We start from the raw sequence: 25,126 nt of genomic DNA, 5'->3' as shown, positions 1-25,126 counted from the left end.
AATGGTATTATGTCCCTATGAAGGGCTTTGAGTGTTTGTATTCCCATCCATTCCCAAACTTTCTCTTTGTGACAGCAGTGAATAACAGATTACAGCTGGGGAGATACAAGTCCACGCCTAAGGACAAAGAGTCTAAGAGGCTGGACTTGATGGGGAGAACAATTTACTCTATTTCATCATTACAGATGTGTATTGCAAATCAGCAGGCGCTGTTATCTAAATATGACTTTGTCCATTGGGATACTATGTCCATATTTGCAGATGAGTTAATGAAATCCTCCAAGAAGAGTTTAATGCATTTATTGCAGGGGGCCATCGGGTGGCCAAAACGCTGTTGCATTTGGCTCTGATCACGTCAGACACTTTCTCCAGAATTATGGCATCAGCTGTGACTATAAGAAGGGCCTCATGGTTACAGAATTCTGTCTGAGCATAGAGGACTTAGTTTACGTTCGTTGGGGTTTATACCCTAGCCACAAAGAGATGTCATTACGGAGGGCAAGAGCAACTGCAGTAATATTGCTCACATCTCTTTTTTGGACATTCATCCTTCCCTGTTAGGCAGCAGGAAGGAACATATTTCACAGAGAAGGAGGCTTTCTGAATCCAGTTTTAGCCAGCCAGCCCATCCTTCACTACCATCAAGCAAGTAGCCCGGAATGTAATGGTGGATCATCTCAGCAGATCCGTTTCCTCTCATCACAAGTGTTCCCTTCACCTGGAGGTCACCAGATTCATCTTCCAAAGGTGGGCGTCTCCCCAGGTAGACCTGTTTGCGACCAAGCAGAACAGGAAATGCCGTCAGTTTTGCTCACTATGTATGCACAGCCCGGAATCGCTCTCTAAGGCCTTTCTGCTCCATGGACAGGTTGCCTGTTTCATGCTATTCCACCAATCCCTCTGGTTCACAACGTCTTCCTAAAAGTCAAGCAGGACAAGGTGAGAATTATTCTTATAGCCCTAGCATGGCCATGTCAACTCTGGTTCGGCATGCTCCTGGATCTGTCGATAGCAATCCAACTCTTGCTCCCACTCCGACTGGACCCAATCTCACAAGACCACAGCTTACTGCTTCACCCGAACCTTGTCTCCCTGCACCTAACTGCATGAATGCTACATGACTGAACCCAGAAGAACAGGCCTGTTCGAAACAGGTTAGGTAGCTCTTGCTAGGTAGTAGAAAACCATGCACAAGGGCTACCTACCTGGCCAAGTGGAAGCGCTTTTCGATATGCATCTCAATGATCTATCTATCTCTCTCTGTCTCTCTCTATCCCCTCTTTTCCCCCCCCCCCAACTTGTTCTTCCCTTCAGTGTGTCTTGGACTACTTCCTCCATTTAAAGCTTGGGTTCCAGCTTTGAAACACTAGCATCGTGCCCCCTGCTGCTTCTCTTTTGGAAGGTTGCTTTCTTGGTGGTGATCACTTCGGCTAGAAGGGTCTCTGAAATCAAGGCCCTTATGTCAGAACCACCTTACATGGTGTCCTTCAAGGACAAGGTCCAACTGCCCCCCTCCCTGGCCTTCCTGCCAAAGGTGGTGTCACAATTCCATAGCAACCAGGCAATTTTCCTGCCAGTCTTCTTCCCAATGCCTCACAAGAACTCTGAGGAACAGCGGCTTCACTCATTGGATGTCAGGCCTACCCTTGCCTTCTATATTGAGAAGACTAACCCCGTCCACAAATCCATGCAACTCTTTGTAGCAGTAGCAGAAAGAATGAGAGGACTATGTGTCAGCCGAGAAGATCTTGTCCTGGATAACCACCTGTATTCGGGCTTGCTACAAACAGGCAAATGTCCTGCTTCCAGCCATCTTAACCACTCCCCAAGAGCCCAGGCTCCGTCAGCAGCATTTCTTGTGCAGGTCCCAATCCAGGACATCTGCAGGGTCGCAACCTGGTCATTGGTGCATACCTTTGCATCTCACTACGCCATCACCTAACAAGCCCGAGATAATGCCAGTTTTGGGAGACTAGTGTTGCAGTCAGCATGTCCATGATCTCTGAGCCCACCTTCTAGGGTACTGCTTGTGAGTCACCCATGGAATGGACATGAGAAAACACTCGAAGAAAAAATGGTTATTAACATTTTCTAACTTTTGTACTTTGAGATGCGTTGCACATGTCAATTCCACAACCCACCTTCCTACCCCTATGTCGGAGTTAACCCACAAAAAAGAACTGAGAGGGTGCATGGCCAGCAGCGCCCCTTATACCGGCGCATAAGCGCGTGGCACCAGAGGGCAGTAAAACCAGTCTGACGGATGCCACCAAGAAAAAAAGTTCTGACAACAGTGCATGTGGTGTGCACACACCTAGCCAGAGATTTTTTTTCCTCAGTTGTACCCATCAGACTAGTTTTACTGCCCTCTGGTGGGAGCGTCGCTGGCCACGCACCCTCTGTTTCTTCTTGCGGGTTATCTCTGACAGAGGGGTAGAAGGGTGGGTTGTGGAATCGACATGAGCAACACATCTCAAAGAACAACAGTTACGAAATGTTAGTAACCATTTTTTCATATCAGCATCCTGGAATGTCAAGCCATTTACAGTGTGTGTAGGGTATTTCAAGTGCAGATCAAAGGCACAGTGATTCATATACTCACCAGCAACACCACCATGATACATTATGTGAACAGGCAGGGAGTAGCCCACTCTAGCCAGCTTTGTCCAGATGTGATAAAGTTCGGGCAGTTCTGCATCAAAGAGAATATCATTCCCAACAGCTACTCATTTACTAGGGTCCCAGAATTACTTGGGCGATTGTCTTGGCAGGACTTTGTCCCAGAATCACCAGTAGTCTCTGAAGAGTAGTGTGCTGAGGTCTTGTTAGCCGATGGCCAGGGATGTTTGGTGAGGTGCCAGCTATGCCCGTTTATACCATCCGTGACTTTAACCGCTAGGACGCACTGTCCCTTCGCGGCGGGCAGCCCGGGCTAGGCTGACGGATGCCCCAAGGTCCTAATCACCCGTGACTTTAACTGCTAGAGCTCAGAGCTCCTTCGCAGCGGGCAGTCAACACTGACTGACAGGTGCCCCAATGGCAGCACTAAGAGCCTCTCCACACCCGTGACTTTAACTGCTAGAGCTCAGAGCTCCTTCGCAGCGGGCAGTCAGGATTGACTGACAGGTGCCCCAAGAGTTTGCCCCGTGGAGGCGGCACAACTCAACACTAGGCTCTTAGTACTCTCACCTAATGGCCAGGCTTTATAGCCAAAACGGCTGAGGTTCTTTAATTGTGTTGGCTGCTTCACAGTAAACCAGAGAAACAAGTCAGGCTTATGCACAAATGGTTACCAAAATTTATTAAACTAGATTCTAATCATGTGGTTACAAAATTGCTAGTGCCTACTTATTTAAATGTAGAGATGTTACACACACAAACAAATTACAAAACTGAAGCTACAATCCCAAAGAAAGAAAACAAAGTATAGAGCTCTATTTCAAAATATGTGTACACTAAAGATAGGAGATCAGGTGTGGGTGCTTCTTACCCTCCTTGCATCTCTCGATTCCAGCGGTGCCAAGCCAGGATCGGTCACTCAATTCCGCGGAAAGACGAATAAGGGACAAGGCTTAGGGACCCTCTTAGCTGCAGAAGCCTTGGGAGGCTGTCACTTATCTGACCAGCAGATAGATAGTGAAAAGCACTCAAAAATCATGGTGCTGTAGGTCCCCTACTTATACCTCTGTACTCCTTTATTCTCTTTCTCCTTTCTATGCCAAATTGGGGCTGGTCTGTCGGGGTGACGCCAGCTCTCGCAAGAGTAGTTCACACTTGCAAGGGAGAAACAATAAGTTTCGACTACTGGACACTTCTTTTATCAGGGTAAATATTTTCCCACCTAGGATGTTGGTGTGTGTGCATCATGCTGTTTTAGTAGGGGCTAAGAGCCATGTCTGTCACAGCGCCTCTGCCTGCTGTGAGCCCAATTGTTGTATACGTTCCCAGAGGCACATTGTCGCAGCACACCTGTGCTTCTCACAGCTTCAAAGGCTGTGCTGGAGTGCCCTGGTGTTTTGGCTCCCGTGTGTTTCCAGCAATGCTGGTCTGAGGGGGGGGGCTGGCTGTCTGGCTACAGGTCTGTCTTTGGATAAGGGGGCATTCTTGTTCTTGACCTGTTTGCAACAAAAGGACAACAAGAAGTGCCAACAACTTTGCTTTTGAGTGAATCTCAGCCAACACATTTCATCTGAATTGGGAATATGCTCAGATATATGCTTCTCCCCCAATCCCAGTCATTCCTCAGGTCATCCTTAAGCTGAAGATGGATCATGCCAGACTGATTCTTGTTGTACCAACTTGGCTGAAACAATGTTGGTTTTCTGATTTCCTCAATCCTTCTGTTCATCTGCCTATTCCTCTTCCTTGTTGTCTCTATCTACTGACACAGGGCCATGGTCAGATTTCGCATCCAGCGCTGAGCAGCTTGCACCTCACAGCATGGATGCTGTGTTGCTAGATAGTAGAGGAGCACTGTTCCAAAGCTGTTCAACAGGTTCTACTTATTAGCAGAAAGCTATCTACTGCAGCTACATATTTGAGTAAGTGGAAATGTTTTTCTATTTGATCCATGGCCTGGGGAATTCAACCAATGCAGGCCTGCATTCCGGACATTTTGGAGTACCTGTTATTCCCTCAGTCCTCTGGTCTGTCTATCAATTCGTTGAGAGTCCACTTAATGGCAATTTTGGTGTTTCAGCCTCTGGTCCAAAGGAAATCTGTTATCTTGAACTCCGTGGTAGTCAGATTTTGAGAGGAATCATTCATTTCTTTCCTCCAGTAAAGGAAATGATTCCTCAGTGGGACCTTAACACTGAATTGACTGTCCTTATGAGTCCTCCATTGGAGCCCTTGGCAACTTGTTTTCTCTCTCTCCTGTGCCAAAAGGCAGCATTCTTGTGGCCACAACTTCTGTAAGAAGAGTTAGTGAGCTGCAGGCCCTAATGGTCAACCTTCTGAATACCCTTCAGGCCTCATCCTAAATTTTTGTCTAAAGGTGTTTCACAATTTCATGTTAAGTCGGCAAATTTTTACCTGTATTTTTCCCCAAGCCTCATTCAAATGCAGATGCAGCATCTTCATTCCTTGGATATGAGGTGATGCTTGGCATTTGACTTGGAAAGAACAAAGTCATTTCTTTCATCATCTCAGTGTGTCCCTAAGAGCATCTCTGTGCCACAATGTAAGAGACTTATTTGTATCTAGCAGTGAGTTTCAGCTGGCTTGACCAGCTCAGTGTTATTATATCTATAAGGTGTCATGTAGTATGTCATTGGAAAACCAATAATTCACTGCTCGTTAATATGCTTGTGTGATGTTTGTACATTCAACCTACAAAGGATTATACAGTAGCTAAAATATGTTTAAACCAGGCATTAAATGGTTTTTTTCAAGACAAAGGAATCCAGTAATTGGGCAAGTTGTGACCAAAGACAAAGAAAAGCATATTTGCATGCCATGCAAACAAAGCTATCAGGAAAGCAAGTGGAGAAAAACTGATCACTTAACAGTCTCAATGGGGGATTGGAGATTGCACTACCAGGAACTCTTCCTGCCTGTTCAAGCAGGGGCAATCAACTTTGACAGAGAGAGGATTTTCAAAAGATTACTGGATTGCAAAGAGAGGAGTGGTGAACCCCTAAATTATCCTCCACTTGAAGAGACCAGTAAAACCAGCGCCTTAGGCTTTGTGGGCATCCTAGGTAAGAGCTACTCAGCCATTGCTGGAAAAGGAAGATAGGCAAGGAAATGAGCTTGAACAAAGACTATACTTGTTAAGCTAGTCATTTTGTTTGTTTGCAACCTTTTCTATCTTTATCTCTTATAACTTGAACTCACTTAAAATCTCTTTTTGATTGAATAAACCTGTTTTACTTTTTATCTAAACCAAACCAGTGCTTTGATTGACTTGAAGTGGTTGTTAACTCCAGTCAAGCAGCTGTTTGTTTAAAGGAGCACCAAACTTAAAATCTGCTGTGTATGGACAGTGATAGGGCTGTGCATTGCAGAGACATCTCTGAGGAACTCAAGTGCTGGAGAGCTGACTGTTACCTCCTAGGTAAGGTTGGGGCTTGGAGAGCCCTGCGCAGTTTGCTGGCAAGGCAAAGACAAAGGTGTGTCAGGGAGCTGGCATAGCTTAACTGCAGCAAAGCTCTCACCACTTCCTGAGGCTGAGAGGAATAACTGTGTCTCACAGCTCTGGGTATCTCCAGCAGCTTGTCACATTCATCTTTTTGTTTCCTTTGTGGCTCAAATGAAGGGTCAAGTGGTCTCCCTGCAAACAATTTCTGGGTGGATAACATCCTGTATTACAGCGGGACAACTCAGAATTGGCCTCCACAGAGGTTAAGACAGAGGTGGGCAAACTTTTTGACCCGAGGGCCACATCTGAGTATGGAAATTGTATGGCGGGCCATGAATGCTCATGAAATTGGGGGTTGAGGGGTGTGGGGTCAGGGGTGAGGCCAGAAATGAGGAGTTCAGGGTGCAGGAGGAGGCTCCAGGCTGGGGCAGGAGGTTGGAGTGCATGGGGGTGTAACTCTGGCTGGAGGTGTGGGCTTTGGGTGGGGCTGGGAATGAGGGGTTGGGGGTGCAGGAGGGTGCTCTGGGCTGGGACTGAGGGATTTGGAGGGTGGGATGGGGATCAGGGCTGGGGCGTGGGAGGGGGTTGGGGCGCGAGTGGAGGTCAGGTGTGCAGGCTCTGGGTGGCGCTTACCTCAAGCAGCTCCCGGAAGCAGCGGAATGTACCTCTCCGGTTCCTACACGGAGGCGTGGCCAGGCAGCTCTGTGCGCTGCCCCATCTGCAGGGTGCCACCCCTGCATCTCCCATTGATCACAGTTCCCAGCCAATGGGAACTGCGGAGGCAGTGCTTGCAGTGGGGGCAGCATGCGGAGCCCCCTGGCTGCCCCTATGTGTAGGAGCCAGAGTGGGGACATGCCGCTGTTTCTAGGAGCCGCGCGGAACGGGGCAAGCCTCTGACCCCACTTCCCGGCTGGAGCGGGGAAGGCCCTGGACCCTGGTCCCCAGCGGAAGCTTGAGGGCCAGATTAAAACGTCCTAAGGGCCGGATTCAGCCCCCGGGTCATAGTTTTCCCACCTCTGGCTTAAGAGCTCATTTGACAAAGGCCTTTGCGAAATCAAATGCATTTTTCAGTGACTTTTTGATATTGTACATTTGTAGACTTGGTCTTCCATGCATACTTTTACCAAGCGTTATGCTATTACAACTGCATCTAGATCAGATGTAAATTTTGGGAAGGCAGTTATTAGTTCAGTTAACTCCGCACGTCACCTCCTTGTGATACTGCTTCAGAGTCATCTGAGTGGAATACACGTCTGCAACATCTTGAAGAAGAAAAGACCTACCTGTCAGGCAACTGTTGTTCTTTGAAATGCAGGTGCAGGTGGGTATTCCATGGCTCTCCTTTCCTCCCCTCTGAATCAAAGTTTCAACTCTGATGTTCTGTGTGAAGGAACTGAGGGGGTTTGGGGTTTAGCCCTTAATTAGCCAGGAAAGGGCGGGGAGAAGGGTTCAGAAGGTGTTTGCACCACCCCTATGGTACTGCTAGGCAAAGTTCTCTGATTTTGGTGCACAGGGTCACATACGCCTAAGTGGAATACATGTCTGCACCCATATCTTGAACAACAGTTACTGTACAGGTAGGTAACTGTCTCTTTTCTTACTGAAAGAGTAAGTGCTGAAATTTGGGGGATAATACACTGTATTCTTCAGGTAACAAAGTGGTTGAATCCCTACTTCAGGTACAAAATTTGTTTTTACCTGTAGACCTGCCAGCAGCACTTCCATAATATACATATGCCTCTTTTTCTGTGAATGTTCTGTAGTGGAGCCTGGTTTCTACTTTCTTGATTCTAGCTTTCCAAGTCCCTAGCTCAAGTAAGATCCTACATGAAAACCAGATAGCTTAGTCTCAGTCTAGGCAAAACAAAGATTTGTTGGGAGAGAGGAATTGAGAGGGGTTGTGACTGCTCCATCTATCAACAGGATATATCTACCCTTTGTCTTGGTGGTTCACAATCTTGATGGGCTTAGTGGACCATCCCAGCCCCTGGATTCTTATATCGCTGCAGCATTCCAAAGCTGTCTGTCTCTCATATTCTGCTAGTTTAGAAGTTGTAACTTTCCTGTCATTTGCAGACAGCGGTACAGTTACACATACTTTCATTTCTTTGCCATTGTTAGGACATCATAAACCAATCAAGAGCAACTTTTATCAGTGCATAGTAAAAATAAACAGTGTAGGGTTGGAAGTAAAGATTTGTTTTAGCAGTTGTTTGTGTTCTAGTAAGGCTTGAGACCACAACCTAGATCAGAATCCCATTTTGCTAGATGCTGTAGGTACTAGGGAGAGAGTGAGGGAGACCAAACCACACAGGGCAGATGTTAGTCACATCACTTATTGCACCTTTTGGAAGGCACCCAGGTACTATGGTGGTGAGGGTGGACTAAGAATTTCTATATAATAGAAACAGTCTAACAATCAAAATATAATTAGAAGAGGTAGGAAAAAATGTGAGGCAACTGAGTCACTGAGATGAAATGTCTTGTCCAGTGTCAAGAAGTCTGTGGCGGAATGTGTAATTGATCTCTGATCTCTTGAGTTTCAGTTTAGCGCAAGAGCCACAAGATTATCCTTCATTCCTAAAGAATTCTTTCTAAAAAATTCCATTGCAACTGCAAGCAGACTTTAGGTAGACAGATGTGGTCACTCAAGTTTTGGAACTTGGACAAGGTTAATGCCTATATTACAATAATTGATATGGGAACACTACTGATCTGAAAGTCCCAAATTTTTGTACTTAGCCTCAAAACTAATACATGGTAAAACTGAATTTATTTGGATTGTTCATTGCATAATCAGTAGCAATAGGATATTTCTTGAGTACCTTTAAAATAATTTTTTAAAAGGAAAAGTGTTTTTCATGCATTTTGCACCGTTAGTTACCATGTGCACAGACTGATAACAAATCAGGTATAAACACTTCTTTAGTAATGAATGTTTTCCAGTGTAAAGATGTTTTTTGCAGACTCTACCTTCCTAGCTAATGATGTCTTGTCCTAATTCTCTTTTAGCTCTTGCATATGCCTGCATGTCTGCTTTTATTCCCAAGTACCTGTATAACTTCTTTTTGAAGGATAATTCTCATGTCATTCAAGGTAGGTTGATGTTTGTTTTCCCTTTTCTTCTAATAAGAGAGTTTATGGAGTAGTTATTAATGCTGTGTTTTCAAGTAAATTTTGTTTTTTCTTCAGTGGCTTTTTAATTGACAGAAGTAGAAGCATACCCTTTCAGTATTATAGAAATACCCACTTATAGCTTCAAGTAGCTTATTAGGAGACCAGGGTAGTAATCGAAGGAACAACGGCAAAACCAAAACAAAAATAAGTAGGGAAGTGTGTGAAGATGAAAAACTAACCAACAAGCAGCAGCAGCAAAAAAACACTTGCTGCTCTCTGAAGCAGTTTTAAGCAGGAACCAATCAATGTAATGAAATAAGAATGCTAAAAAGACTCTCTCTGCACTTCGTATCATGGTGGTCTATCATTGAGGCAATCCAAAGCCACTTTATTGCAGACTGCCATTCTGCTTCAGAACAGAAGGTGAGAGGAGCAGCAGATATCAGTGGGTGTTTAGAGAATACATTTACTTTAGTAGAGGGTCAAGAGTTTGACGGGAGTGCCCTATGCCTATACTTAAAGCACTACAGTGGCACAGCTGCAGCATTTCAGGGAAGACACTTGCTACGACGGAGGGATCATCCCCTCACTGTAGGTAATCCACCTTCCTGAAAGGTGGTGGCCCAGGTGTATGGAAGAATTCTTGGGTGTACCTAGTCCTGTCTACTCCAGAGGTTATTTTGGCTTAACTATGGCTATAGCTACACTAGAGAGCTTACAGCCATTTATTAGCCATTTATTAACTTGCATCTAGTGTCAATCTAGTATAGCCACTCTACACCGACAGGAGAGAGCTCTCCTGTCGGTTTAATTACTTCAGTGCCCGTGAGCAGTGGTAGCTGTGTCGGCAGGAGAAGCTCTCCTGCTGGCATAGCACCATGCACACTGGCGCTTAAATTGGCATAAATTAATAAATAGCTAATTCATACCCCTGAATGACATAACTTGTGTCGACTTAAGCTGTAGTGTAACCATAGCCTATATCTGTCAAAGTTTCACACTCCTGAGAGAACTAGCTATGTGGATGTAACATTTCAACATAAACCAGTTAGTAGATCAGTTGTATGACTGATCTGAGGACAAGTCTTCCTAAGGAAACTGCTCCATAGCTCCTGGTTATTTCTTGGTCTCAACAGCCCTATAAGTAAATAGGAGGAGGAGTGGGCTGTCAGTTCCTTTTAATATGGAGACAAAGTGGAGAAGAAATTTGGGAGGATTAGGAAGCCTCCCAGAGAAGATTTGCTGAAGCCATTCTATCTGAATAACAAATTTAAAAACATAGAGGATCTTTACTTCAATCCACACTCTGATGTCCTTCTTGTCATCCTTTCCCGCATCACTAGCCATCAAATGCGCAGTTGACAGCAATTCTAACAAGCATTATTCTAATTTGAATGATTTAACACCTCGTGCTGTTTGTGAGATTCATGAGTCAGAAGTGTGTCTTAATAGCTTTGTTAGGGCATTGTCTCTGTTGACCTAACAATGTTTTTTGTCTTGGGAGTCAAGTTGGCAGCTGTATGAAAAGGAACAAAAGATTATTCTTCAGAAACTTTAGTTAGAGCATACAGGAAAATACTTTTGAAGTCTCTAGCGCTTTTTTTTTTAGCAGAGGGGAGAAAGAGAGAGAGATGGAAAATTAATGCTAAAAAGGTAGATGTTAATAATCATGATGCATAGCTTCTCACTTTTTTCATTGGTTATGACTATTTGTACCTGTTTAACAAATAATACATCTTGCTGAAATGCACCACATGCACTTATAATCCACAAATAAACGTTATTACAATACTTTCCCTGTATGTCTTCTACTGAGGAAAAGCATTTATTTCCTCCCCTCATCTCCAAAAAGATATGGGAAAGTTCTCAGAAGGTCAGCAAAATGATTGGACATTAAGATTCGGGGTAGGCGGTAATATGAGGAGAGACTAAAAGATTAGGACTGCATAGTTTGGTATGGAGATAAGTGAGAGTGGAGTTCTGACCCGGACGTATGACATAATGAATGACGTGGAGAAGGCCAGTCAGGAGATTTCCTGTTTGCACTCTATCATAATATAAAGGCAAAGGGGCACCTGATGAAACTAAAGGAGCATATTTTTAAAGAATAAAATAAACTGTTATTTTATACAATAAATAATTTGCCTGTGGAATTAACTGCTTTAGGGTTTTTTAAGGCCAGTGTAGCTTAGTGAGATTTTTTTTTAAAGGTTGAGACAGTGATATGTAGAAGAATATCATTTGTAGTGTTGCTAACTAGGATACAATGAGAGTTATTGATCTTCATGTGTCCAGACCTTCATGTGTCCAGACCAGATGGGGATAGGCACATGGTATGATATTGCTCAAGTAAATGTATGATGTGGTCTTTACATCATGCACTGCAGCATCTGGTATGGGGATATTAGACTAGCTGGACTGTTGGTGTGTTCTGATTTGATTTCTAGCTGTTGGTGTTCAATATCAACATATTAATATAGTTTTAAAGGAAGGTTTTGTGATGGTTTTGTTTAGTTTGGTGTGCTGAGCTTTTTCCTAGTCTCTGGAGACACTGTGAAGAACATGGCAGGATGGATCATGTCTGATTACATCACTGCAATTTTAGCACCTCACCCCTCAATGGAGTAAAAATCTTTCCCAGCGCAGAAAGGTTCAGCATATCTCATTTCTGAGCCTGCCCTAAGCAGTTAAAGCACAGTTTGTCAGATTTATCAGATGCATTTCCCCATATGAAGTAAGATGTAAGAGCAATTAAAGGTTTATAGCTATAGAATATCAAATTATGCGAAAGAATAATTCATATCATAAAATTCCAGCCAACAGTGTTTGGCAGGACCTAAATAATGTGTTTTCATGAAGGATTGTGTGTCTTCAATAGACCCTTCATTAATCATGTAATCCCATGCAATAATTATATTTTATGAGTCTGGCTATACAAATAAAAATGATATTTAACAAACTATAGTGTATCTGTGCAGAACCACCATAGGCACGAATTTCTTGTTTAAAAGGAAATGTGCTTTAGGGAAGTTAATTGTGAATCTGTTTTCATCAGCACGCATATGACTGTATGTGATTACTGGCTTTATATGGCTTGGTCTGCACTACCAGTTTATCACAGTATAACTACGCTATCCACACCCCTGAGTGACATTATTATACCAACCTAACCCCTGGTGTAGAAGCTCTCCCGTCGACATAGGTAGCATCTTCACTAAGCGATACAGCAGCGCAGAGCGTGCAGCTTTGCCACTGCAGTGCTGTAAGTGTAGAAAAGCCCTGTACCTTACCTGTGGTTGCTGGGTATTTCATTAACTCAAATGTGTCAGCACTGAATGTGGGAAAAGCTAAATTAAGCCTGGCTCGTCCAATCAGCTTATGTGGATAATACATGCATACAATGAGATTGGGGGCTTGTCTTCACTGCAGTATTAGCTCAATGTATAACTTGAGTGTTGCCCCTAACACGACTCCTGTTGATGCATAAAAATCTCTAGCTCGAATTAAGTGGTACTTTAAACTTTAGCTAGCTGTTCTGTCAGAATATGTGAGTTAAAACTTGAGTGATACTGGAGCTAGTAATACAGTGAGGATGCAGCTACGCTGTCTTAGTTTTCACTGCTTAAAAAGGTGTGATGTTATGGCCAGCAAACACGTGATTGTTATCTTGTTGCAAAATCCTAAGTGGAGATGGGGCACTTGTAGTATTCATGGCGAGATAGATTGGTGAGGTCAGCATTATGCCTCCACCCCCCACCCCTCCAGCCTGTGATTAACCTCATCTAGTTTATTTCACAGTAAAACCAAAGTGCCTTGTGTTCACTATGTTTTACAGTGGGATAGCTGATGCGCATTAGTTATCCTCGGGTAAAACACACAGTTTTTTGGTCAGTGAAATCAAGCCCTATATTGCTAATCCAATCATTCTGTGCTGCTGATCCACTGTGCAGATCAAGTTTTTTCTTGTATAGGCACCTATTTCCCCTCCCTCCCCCCACCCCCCCTCCCCGATTTTTCACACTTGCTATCTGGTCACCCTAAATTAAGATAACTCAAGACAAAAGACAAGCTCTGATGCTGGTGTTTGTACATGGAATGTTTGCAAATTAAGGAGGGGCAGTTAGGGGACTTCCTAAGGCACTGTAGCAGCACTTACTGACCGTTCACTTCAGAAGCTTTTATTAAAGGGTGCCTGGCTATGATTCCTTCGCATGAAGATGCTGCCTTAGCAGAGTCTTTGATGGAGGGGCCTGGAAATCTCTGCCATTGGGGCAGGGTTATGCAGTGTCAGGCAGCAGCACTGTTTGGAAATTTGAGAACTTTGTGGAAGGGAAAGGGAAATGCAACCTGTCATGAAATTGCAAGGTTGATTCTTGATTCTGAGCCTAAGAAAGGCTCCACTTGCAGATAGAAGGCAAATGAAATTGTGTGTAAGGGGGAGGAAGGGGAGAGAAGCCTTTCGGGCATGAGTTTCCATTTTGGCTTCTCCGAAATTAAATGTGAATGATGATTGAGGCGATTGAGTTAAACTGTCCCTTTCAGCTTGATGTGTAGAACTGGGGATATATTATTAAATCTGTCCTGTAATAATTCTTTTCCCTCCCCAGAAAGGAAAATAAAGAAGGTAGGTGTTAATAAAGGGAGGAGAGACTTAACACTTCAATCCACATAATGATGTAAACAAGTTCATTTAGTAGCAAATACGTTTAGTGTGGTGATATCTTTGTAGTTTTCAGTGCATGTCAGTTCCTGGAAATTACTGGAAGAACCTTGTTCTAAGTTACTTTAATCAGTGTGATATGCCCAAGGCCTAGTTCATATTCATGCTGAAATATTTGCTATTTTTTAAATTGTGTAATTTGCAAGTGTGTAACACATCAGGCTATGAGCACCAATGAAGTATTCCATTTGTTTTAGCTGTATCTGACTGGAAAAGGAAGTATGGAAAGCCCTAAGGACTTAGCTACATGTACAGCACTGCACCATTGTAGCGCTTAGTGAAGATGCTTCTTACACCAATGGGAGAGCTTCTCCTGTTGGCGTAGATACTCCATCTCTTCGAAGGATGGTAGCTGTGTCGACAGGAGAAGCTGGTCCTGTCTACATTGGGGGTTAGGTCGATATAACTACATCGCTCAGGGGTATGGATTTTCCATACTCCTGAGCGACATAGTTATACCAGCATAAGTTCCTAGTGTTTTAGACCAAGCATAAGTGTAAAGAAGATAGAAGCTGTGTACTGTTGAAGATGCACATGGTATAAACAGGGAGAGGAGAAAAAACTTTTAAATGGATTTTAAAAAATATATTTGTCCTAATGGATAATATAATAGTTAAAATTATGTTGTATGTATAAAGAAAAGTGCAAGCTTCATAATTAATACTGTTCCAAGCACATGTATTCCTTGTGTGTGAGTTAAGTGTGCAGTTGTGTGTTCTCTTTTTTTTGGCAATGATCTTAAACATTGTTGTCATTTCAGAATACCTGACAGTGTTCTCCCAGATGATTGCATTCCATGACCCAGAGCTGAGTAACCATCTCAATGAAATTGGCTTTATTCCAGATGTAAGTGCTAAGGGTTCTTGTAAATGCTGTATAATGAAGGTAAAGAGAAGAAAAAAGGAAGAGAGGGTAATTCTAATAGGGTGTTTCTAGATTGTTGCTGACACAATGAAAGTTGCCTACAGAAGAACTTTACCTCTGTCACTGGAAGTTTGATCTGGACACAGTGGCAAAATGAGGAAAGAGACATGCATATAATTAAGTGGCAGGCCACAGCTTTTATTAAATTTCAACACAAGGGAGGGGCACTACCTGACATCACTCATAATCTCTTATATTAGGCATTTACTTAGCTCAAGTGGGCAGCAGGGGAGAGGGCTACAAGACTCCTTACCATATAACCGGTAGCTGGCACCAGGATTACAGGACTCCTTACCATAATATGAGATAGGCTGTCCTCACCCTACCCCCCAATACTCAGCCCTCCCAAGAGGGGGACAGAGGGTGCAGCAGGGTGGGGACCTCAGACAGTGAAGGCCACAAGGTCTCACCCTATCACATGAGCCCAAAGCTCACCACCAAAATCCCGGGTCTTTTACCTCCTGGGAACTGTTCATTTTTATTCTCTTAACTACACTGGAAACTGGCCACAAGTTACAGCAAATAAACAACTCCACCCCAGAACCTCAGTAGGAACTAAGGATATGTCTGTACTACCCCTCAGATCGGCAGGCAGCGATCAATCCAGGGGGGGTCGATTTATTGCATCTAATCTAGACACGATAAATGGACCCCCGAGCGCTCTCCCGTTGACTCCTGTACTCCACTGCCGCGAGAGGCGCAGGCAGAGTCAATGGGGGAGCAGCAGCAGTCGACTCACTGCAGTGAAGACACCGCGGTGAGTAGGTCTAAGTACGTTGACTTAGCTACGTTATTCACATAGCTGAAGTTGTGTAACTTAGATCGACACCTCTTCTCCCCCCAGTGTAGATCAGGCCTAAGTGAGTTCCTGCTTACAACCCACTGTGGCTTGCAGGTGCTACGAGGAAGGCAAAAATCTTCATGGTCCTCCGCCAGTTGTCCCATGGGAGAAAAAATTCCTTCATGACCCCCTGAACAGGCAATGGGATAGTCCCACAGCATCTGTCAGGCCAGGTTCCCATCACTATTTTGGGTGGGTAGAATGGTCTGCTTGAACTGAGCCAAAAGATGCTCCATATGGTCCCTGCCTTGGGCTAAACCCTGGGACCTGGGGAGTGCTGGCCAATCAGCACGCCTCTCCAACAGCTGGCCAATGGGTGCTGGAGATTCCCAGGGTAGGAGCTATTTATTGTCCCTTGGCGAGTGTCTCCCTCCCTTGCTACTGGGACTGCTTCCCTTTCACCGCTGGACCCTACCCGTTGATTCTGGTGGGTGGCACTTCTCGAAGGGCTTACGATTAAGGCTAAAATTTTGTCATGGATATTTTTAGTAAAAGTCATGGACAGGTCGTGGGCAAGATAGAAAAATTCACATTAGCCCATGACCTGTCCCTGACTTTTACTAAAATTATCCATGATAAAGTGGGAAGGGACTGGGCAGATGCGGAGTGGCTGGGAGCTCAAGGGAGCTTAGAGCTGCAGGGTTCCCATGTCCACTCCCTATCGGGGAGGAGCTGCCGGTGTCCCCTGCTGCGGCAGCAGTGGAGCTGCTCGGGTACTCCCCTGCCTTCAGCGGCCGGGGGCTTGGGGGCCGTTGTCTCAGGTTGCTGAGGAGGCGGCGGGACCATGCAGCTCCCAGCTGCTGGTGCTGAAGTCACGGAGCTCTTTGGAAGTCACGGATTCCATAACTTCTGCGACCTCCGTGTCAAAATCGTAGCCTCACTTATGATGAGATAGTTAAACTTTTTGTTGTTGTTCAACTTCATTCTTAAAAGAAAAATATCAATATCAAAAATCACACCCCTGATCGACATCATAATGCTCACCTAATCCTCACTGTAGACACAGCTATGTTGGTAGAAAAATGTTTTCATTCCAGGGAGGTAGTTTTCCTACACCAATGGAAAAACCATTTCCATCAAACTAGGCTACGTCAACACTACAGGATTATGCCTACATAGCTATGGTGACATAGTCTCTGTATTGTAGATATACCTTAAGCCTGTACTGAGGTAACACATTGAAGACTCTAAAGAGAAGCATTGTTAACTGATACGTGCGGCACTCTTCAAAAAGTCTGGTCAGGTTATAAAAAGAACAGTCATTAAAAATACGTGGCAAGCTTTATGACAGTACATGTAATAATCAGTGTGGGCGGGGAGAAAGAAAGGAATCATCACCATGGAAGAGGGGAATACAGGTTCAGTGGAAAGAGGGGGAATACAGGGTGTTTGGTTCAGGAATATATTTTCTGAACAGTCATGATTATCATTTTTTTAAAAAACTATGTTCCTTCAAAAATGTTAAAGGTAAATCAGTGCTTTTGCAGAAATTGCCTGCTGTTACAGGGCCAAATTTGCAGAACTGTTTTTTTCATACACAACTTCTGTATGAATTTGTGTATACTCATGAAGTGATCAGGAGTTTCATATTTAAAGGATACTTATGCATGTAATTATCAGGTTTGTGGCCACAAATGAAGCTTTTGCCAGGAAAGCATAAATTAAGTCTGTTGTACAGTTTTTTTTCTTTTTGATAACAGTGTTTCAGGGTGATAAATAGGGTTGTTTATAAATGATCCAACTTCAGACAGGATATAGCGACACTTAAAAACTAACGTAATATGTCCAGTCAGCTGAAGAGACCGGCTAATGTAGTGGGTTACACACGGATGGGTTAAACTTATTTCGGTGTAGAAAAGACCTTACTAGGCCATATGCATCACTTCAGGCTAGTGTCAAGGGGGAGAGAAATCTATTCATCTATATAAAGCCGGTGAAATCAGGGTTTTATGTAGATGAAATGCACAGGACTTTGAAAAAGCAAAATGCAAGCTCCCAACATGGGGCTGGGGCACAGGGCTACAGCATAGCCATCCAAATACACTGTGGCCATTAATTCAGCATGTGAATTGGAATAGCAGCATAAACTTGTACATATGTACGTTCCCTGACCCATCCTTTTGCCTATCCCTATCATTGCCATCCATACCATCCTACGTGGACCCATTGCAGAAAACCATCTGCAGCGCTCCTCAGACAATGACTCCAATCATGGGCCTCTTATGGGCCCTCAGACAAATTGTAGATGAGATATGAATAAACAAACCATTTATGTGTACATATTTTTAATTATTTGTATTATGGTAGTAGCCAGGAGTCCTAATCAGTATCAAGACTCCACTATGCTGGTTGCTATACAGATGCACAGGCATACTCAGGCCCTGTCCCAGAGACCCAAAAGCCTAAGATAGATGACAAATGAAGGGAGTAGAATAGAGAATCCAAAATATATACCAATTAGGATGTACAACTATAATTTTTTTAAAAAAGTATTTGCATCATACAAATAAATGTATTGGCAATCCCCGACTGTTCTAAAGGCTAGCTACACCTTCTAAGAGGAGTCATTCTTCCTAAATCACCTGTCACATCAAAATATTTCTGTTCTGGGTTCTGCCTTTTAGATTAGTAAGAGAGAGGGTGTTTTTGCACCTGTAGCAAGACAGCCCAGATCCATCAAGGTGAAGGATATGCACTTCAGTAATGAGATCTGAACCAGAGTTTCGTGCTTGAGTACTAATCCTATCAAAGTAAACCCTGATTAATCTTTCATCATTGAAAGGCAGGCTCCCGCTGCAGGAAGGATTGTGTTTCCTGGCACCCTTCCATTTACTCTGGGTCATGTAGCTCTCAGAATATTGAACGCTGCTGAAGCTTGAATAGTTGTGAATATTGTTAGCGGATGTGGTGCCTGGATTAAATATATTGCAGTGGCTATGTGATTTACATGTAAATGGAGATATCCGTAAGGTGAATTTTACAGGGTTTTTTTTCTTTTTCACTGTTGTGGAGTATGAGCTTATATAATGTTTTATAACATCTGTTCTGTATTTTACTAAATAATTCTAACATCAAAATCAAAATCCATCAAAATCCGTCCATTTTTAAGGGAAGAGAAACAAGGAAATGAGCCACGTTACTATAAGGGAAACTATATCCATAAATTATTCTGAATAGCTTTCAACTGCAAATAATAGAAGCTAGACACAGTTGTCAGCTGACCATTAACAGAGATGACAAGGTCTGGCTGCAGTTACTTAATGTCATCTTGGTAATGCTGCTGTTGTAGACAGACCTCAAATTGGATTCAGTGATATGCAGGAGGTATCTGTAATAAGGCTTTATCTAACTAGAGTTAAAAGAACACTGTTGCCAACATATTTTTCGTTCTTTTTATTTTCCTGTTTGTTTGTAACTACATTTGGAAGCCTGAATTAAATTGTCCTTACTGAAATATACTTTTCTCTCTTGCAAGCACGCGCTTGTTCAGTCATGAGTGTTTGACGGCTGGTTTTTAATTTTCATTTAATAGGAAAGCAATTGTTTTGTGTTTTTACATATTTGGGAACTCACATGACTGGAGTACAGTCATGGATGGTTATAAACTGTTCAGGAAGGACAGGCAGGGCAGAAAAGGTGGGGGAGTAGCACTGTATGTAAGGGAGCAGTATGACTGCTCAGAGCTCCGGTACGAAACTGTGGTAAAACCTGAGTGTCTCTGGATTAAGTTTAGAAGTGTGTGCAACAAGAGTGATGTAGTGGTGGGAGTCTGCTATAGACCACCGGACCAGGGGGATGAGGTGGATGAGGCTTTCTTTCGGCAACTCACGGAAGCTACTAGATCGCATGCCCTGATTCTCATGGGTGACTTTAATTTTCCTGATATCTACTGGGAGAGCAATACAGCGGTGCATAGACAATCCAGGAAATTTTTGGAAAGCGTAGGGGACAATTTCCTGGCGCAAGTGCTAGGGGAGCCAACTGGGGGGGCGCTTTTCTTGACCTGCTGCTCACAAACCGGGTAGAATTAGTGGGGGAAGCAAAAGTGGATGGGAATCTGGGAGGCAGTGACCATGAGTTGGTTGAGTTCAGGATCCTGACGCAGGGAAGAAAGGTAAGCAGCAGGATACGGACCCTGGACTTCAGGAAAGCAGACTTCGACTCCCTCAGGGAACAGATGGCCAGGATCCCCTGGGGGACTAACATGAAGGGGAAGGGAGTCCAGGAGAGCTGGCTGTATTTCAAGGAATCCCTGTTGAGGTTACAGGGACAAACCATCCCGATGAGTCGAAAGAATAGTAAACATGGCAAGCAACCAGCTTGGCTTAATGGTGAAATCCTAGCGGATCTTAAACATAAAAAAGAAGCTTACAAGAAGTGGAAGGTTGGACATATGACCAGGGAAGAGTATAAAAATATTGCTCGGGCATGTAGGAAAGATATCAGGAGGGCCAAATCGCACCTGGAGCTGCAGCTAGCAAGAGATGTCAAGAGTAACAAGAAGGGTTTCTTCAGGTATGTTGGCAACAAGAAGAAAGCCAAGGAAAGTGTGGGCCCCTTACTGAATGAGGGAGGCAACCTAGTGACAGAGGATGTGGAAAAAGCTAATGTACTCAATGCTTTTTTTGCCTCTGTTTTCACTAACAAGGTCAGCTCCCAGACTGCTGCGCTGGGCATCACAGAATGGGGAAGAGATGGCCAGCCCTCTGTGGAGAAAGAGGTGGTTAGGGACTATTTAGAAAAGCTGGACGTGCACAAGTCCATGGGGCCGGACGAGTTACATCCGAGAGTGCTGAAGGAATTGGCGGCTGTGATTGCAGAGCCCTTGGCCATTATCTTTGAAAACTCGTGGCGAACGGGGGAAGTCCCGGATGACTGGAAAAAGGCTAATGTAGTGCCAATCTTTAAAAAAGGGAAGAAGGAAGATCCTGGGAACTACAGGCCAGTCAGCCTCACCTCAGTCCCTGGAAAAATCATGGAGCAGGTCCTCAAAGAATCAATCCTGAAGCACTTACATGAGAGGAAAGTGATCAGGAACAGTCAGCATGGATTCACCAAGGGAAGGTCATGCCTGACTAATCTAATCGCCTTTTATGATGAGATTACTGGTTCTGTGGATGAAGGGAAAGCAGTGGATGTATTGTTTCTTGACTTTAGCAAAGCTTTTGACACGGTCTCCCACAGTATTCTTGTCAGCAAGTTAAGGAAGTATGGGCTGGATGAATGCACTATAAGGTGGGTAGAAAGCTGGCTAGATTGTCGGGCTCAACGGGTAGTGATCAATGGCTCCATGTCTAGTTGGCAGCCGGTGTCAAGTGGAGTGCCCCAGGGGTCGGTCCTGGGGCCGGTTTTGTTCAATATCTTCATAAATGATCTGGAGGATGGTGTGGATTGCACTCTCAGCAAATTTGCAGATGATACTAAACTGGGAGGAGTGGTAGATACGCTGGAGGGGAGGGATAGGATACAGAAGGACCTAGACAAATTGGAGGATTGGGCCAAAAGAAATCTGATGAGGTTCAATAAGGATAAGTGCAGGGTCCTGCACTTAGGATGGAAGAATCCAATGCACCGCTACAGACTAGGGACCGAATGGCTAGGCAGCAGTTCTGCGGAAAAGGACCTAGGGGTGACAGTGGACGAGAAGCTGGATATGAGTCAACAGTGTGCCCTTGTTGCCAAGAAGGCCAATGGCATTTTGGGCTGTATAAGTAGGGGCATAGCGAGCAGATCGAGGGATGTGATCGTTCCCCTCTATTCGACACTGGTGAGGCCTCATCTGGAGTACTGTGTCCAGTTTTGGGCCCCACACTACAAGAAGGATGTGGATAAATTGGAGAGAGTCCAGCGAAGGGCAACAAAAATGATTAGGGGTCTAGAGCACATGACTTATGAAGAGAGGCTGAGGGAGCTGGGATTGTTTAGTCTGCAGAAGAGAAGAATGAGGGGGGATTTGATAGCTGCTTTCAACTACCTGAAAGGGGGTTCCAAAGAGGATGGCTCTAGACTGTTCTCAATGGTAGTAGATGACAGAACGAGGAGTAATGGTCTCAAGTTGCAATGGGGGAGGTTTAGATTGGATATTAGGAAAAACTTTTTCACTAAGAGGGTGGTGAAACACTGGAATGCGTTACCTAGGGAGGTGGTAGAATCTCCTTCCTTAGAGGTTTTTAAGGTCAGGCTTGACAAAGCCCTGGCTGGGATGATTTAACTGGGAATTGGTCCTGCTTCGAGCAGGGGGTTGGACTAGATGACCTTCTGGGGTCCCTTCCAACCCTGATATTCTATGATTCTATGATGAGAGATGGGGATGGATGGAATTAGGTTTAATCCTTTACATTTATCTTGCCCGCTTATGGGTACTCTGTCCCCAGTCCTTCAAACATTTATACATGTGCTTAACTTTAAGCATATTAATAGTTCATTTAAGCACTTACACAGTGCTACAGAAATTAAAATTAAGCATGTGCTAAAGTGTTTGGAGTTTCAGGGCCTTCATTACCTGTATCTGGATAGGGCACTGAAATAGGAGGTATAAAATTTGAGTTTTAGTCCTGCCATTCTGCCACAATATTGCTAGGTAACCTGGGGCAAGTAATTTTTAATTCTCTGTTCTTGGCTTCCACTTCTTCACAAGAAGTCAGTGAGGCCAAAAAATTACCAAGATTCTGAAAAGGACTCAACATTTATATGGCTATCAGGAATATGCAGGGTTGTCACAATTATAAAAACCTTGGAAGGGACATTAAACCTGATGCTTCAGGGTTTAAGCCAGTCTCTAACTAGGAGGAGGAGACCTGATGTGGGAGGCAGACTATCTCACATTTGTCCCCATTAGGATTCTTATGCTTTCTGTAGCATCTGGAGTAGCCTTTGTAAGAGACAGAGTACAGAGAGTTAATGGACCTTGGGTCTGATCTAGTATGGCAATTCATATGTTCCTGTATTTGGTTTGTGAGGAAAAATGGTTAAATTTACCAAAGTTGTGAGTGTATGAAAATCACACTAAATATGTGTAGTAGATATGTTTGTTCAGTTTATAAATTTGCCACTTACTTAAAGAAATGTATATCACATGTGTTGGCAGTTACAGTAATTAAGTTTTCTCTTTTAAGAATTGCCTTGCCAATTAATAAAAATACTGTGCCAATTGTCTTCAGACTTGGGTTGTTTTGTAGATGATGATGATTATCCTGTAATATATTTTACTCCTAAGTAGTAATAGATACTCTCAACCTTAACTCTATCTTAAAGTTTTTGTCTGGAAATTTCCTTCTCAAAATGTATACCTAATGGGTAAATCTACTTTTTGTAAATTCTCAGAAAACTCGTTGTGCATTCAAATGATGATTGCATTAATTTTGGGGAGGATAGGCCGTATTGTTCATAGATTTAAAAAAAGTGGTTGTATCGCTGATTTTATGTGTACAACTAAACTCAACCTTATCTATTAAACATCGATAATTATGGGACTGCAACTCATGATCTCAGGCTGTTTCTCAGATAAATGTACTTTTACAGTTGTAATGAAAGTATATATTTTGATTCATTGTTTTTACTAATTCTCTTTTGATGTGGAAGTTCAGCTGATCTGTTTTTTCATGTGACTTAGTGTCTATGAAGTTCAAATATTGCTCTGAGTACTGTGTAAATTTTCTTTAAAATATTGAGCAATACTCATTTGAAGGGAAGATACAGGGAGAACCACCAGTCTGCAAACCCATTGCAGTTTGAGCTCCAGTGGAAAAAGGTTGAAAATCACTGCGGTGAAAGTTTTAGCCAGTCCTAGCATGCAGTTATTCTTCCCAGATGTTGCTAGGGGGCAGTATTTACTAAGAATATCTTTATTTAGAGTATAGTGGTTTGACTATATACATATGGCAGCATATTTGTTTTAAATTCATGTTTGTGAGGCAAGTATTTTAAACCAGATACATGTTGTTCTCCTTTTGGATCTTCATTTTCCACTTTTGACCTGCTACAGTGGAATAATAAGACATGAAGGAGGGATGCTGAACAATGCAGTAGCTCTCTCTTTGCAATAAAAGCACTGGAGATAATTTATCATAATATTTTTATACTTACCTCTACCCCTTCTTGTTGTAGCATTATATTGTAGAAAATAACAAGGATAATTTCCCCTTCAACTCCTATTGTAATTTCCCTAATAACTACCTACTACTTAAAGATTGTCTGGCCTAATTTTTTGACATATTGGGTAGTTGTCAGGAGTGACATTTGTAGCCAGGTGAGTGTTTTAGGGATAAAGTTTTTTACTATTTGTCATATTTACAGCATGTTAGTGTTTTCTGTTATGTCCAATAGTTTTGTATCTTTCTTTTACTTGTGTGTTGAAAAAATGTGTACACAGCTAAAGCTATGGGTGTTGGTATTTACATTTCTGTGTGTGTAATTTTGAATATATGCAAGTCTACTTGGCTAATACAATTTGATTTTTAAAAAAATTGTGAGTCTGAACTGATCTACTTCCAGTTCTCAATGAAATAATTTATGAACAAGGGGGGCTCAGGTATTTTGCTGTGGTCAATTTCTATCTCAAAAGCAAAAGGTATGTCTACATGGGGATAAAAACCTGCGGCTGGCCTGAGCCAGCTGACTTGGGCTCCTGGGGCTTAGGCAGTGGGGCTGAATAATTGCTGTGTGGATATTCGGACTCAGGCTGGAGCCCAAGCTCTGGGACTCCGTGAGGGTGGAGAGTCCCAGAGTTCAGGCTGCAGCCCAAGCATGAATGTTTACACAACAATTTTTGGTCCACAGCCCAAGCCCCACTAGCCTGAGTCAGCTGACCCAGGTCAGCCACGTCCATGCCATGGAGCTTTAATCTCCATGTAGATATACCTAAAGACAAAGCATTCAGCATATCTGGAGTCGTCTTTTCTAGTGGATATACTGCACATTTTTGCATGTGAACAAATTTTTACAAACGTAATGGCAGAGCAAAAGCACTATTGCAGGCTTTTCAAATGGTAGTGGGGAATAGTGAAGTTGCTGATGGAATGCTTTACAAAAATACACGTGTGGAAGTAGCTTGTGCTGGTGTATCCCATCAACAATGGTAGAGGAATTTTTACTATCAGAAACGGAACCTTTCTGTATAGTGAGGTCCATTCATAAAGACCTGTGTGAATGCTGAAAATACTGGCAAGTTTAGTCATCTCAGCTTTTCTGCTGCTGTTATGAATAGTTGGTTAGAAGAAAGGTACACATAGAGTAGCTATTATAATAAATTTTGGAGAGCTCTATGCCAAGGAGTACTGCAACAGACATACATTCATCAGTCTGACCCAGTTAAGAGTGTATTTAATACAAAAAACACACTACTGCAATATTAAGCTTGTTCATTTAGTCACTAGACATAAGGAAATGCAAAATGAAGGTTCATTAGCAGCACTAACTTGTGCATTTCATGACATAAAAAGTA

General features: G+C 43.3%; 1 protein-coding gene across 1 annotated transcript in view; it reads left to right on the top strand.

Moving 5' to 3' along the window:
* The window catches only part of TBCK (TBC1 domain containing kinase), a 186,959-nt gene that overhangs the window by 76,808 nt on the left and 85,025 nt on the right, over nt 1-25,126 (top strand). Inside the window, exons 19-20 of the mRNA XM_074950710.1 lie at nt 9,095-9,178; nt 14,680-14,765. Coding sequence (XP_074806811.1) covers nt 9,095-9,178; nt 14,680-14,765 — 170 coding nt within the window. The remainder of the gene's footprint in view (nt 1-9,094; nt 9,179-14,679; nt 14,766-25,126) is intronic.

The sequence above is a fragment of the Natator depressus genome, chromosome 4, assembly GCF_965152275.1.
Source record: "Natator depressus isolate rNatDep1 chromosome 4, rNatDep2.hap1, whole genome shotgun sequence".
Lineage (NCBI taxonomy): Eukaryota > Metazoa > Chordata > Testudines > Cheloniidae > Natator > Natator depressus.
The sequence above is the reverse complement of the archived record's forward strand: the minus strand, read 5'-3'. Positions and strand labels throughout refer to the sequence as shown.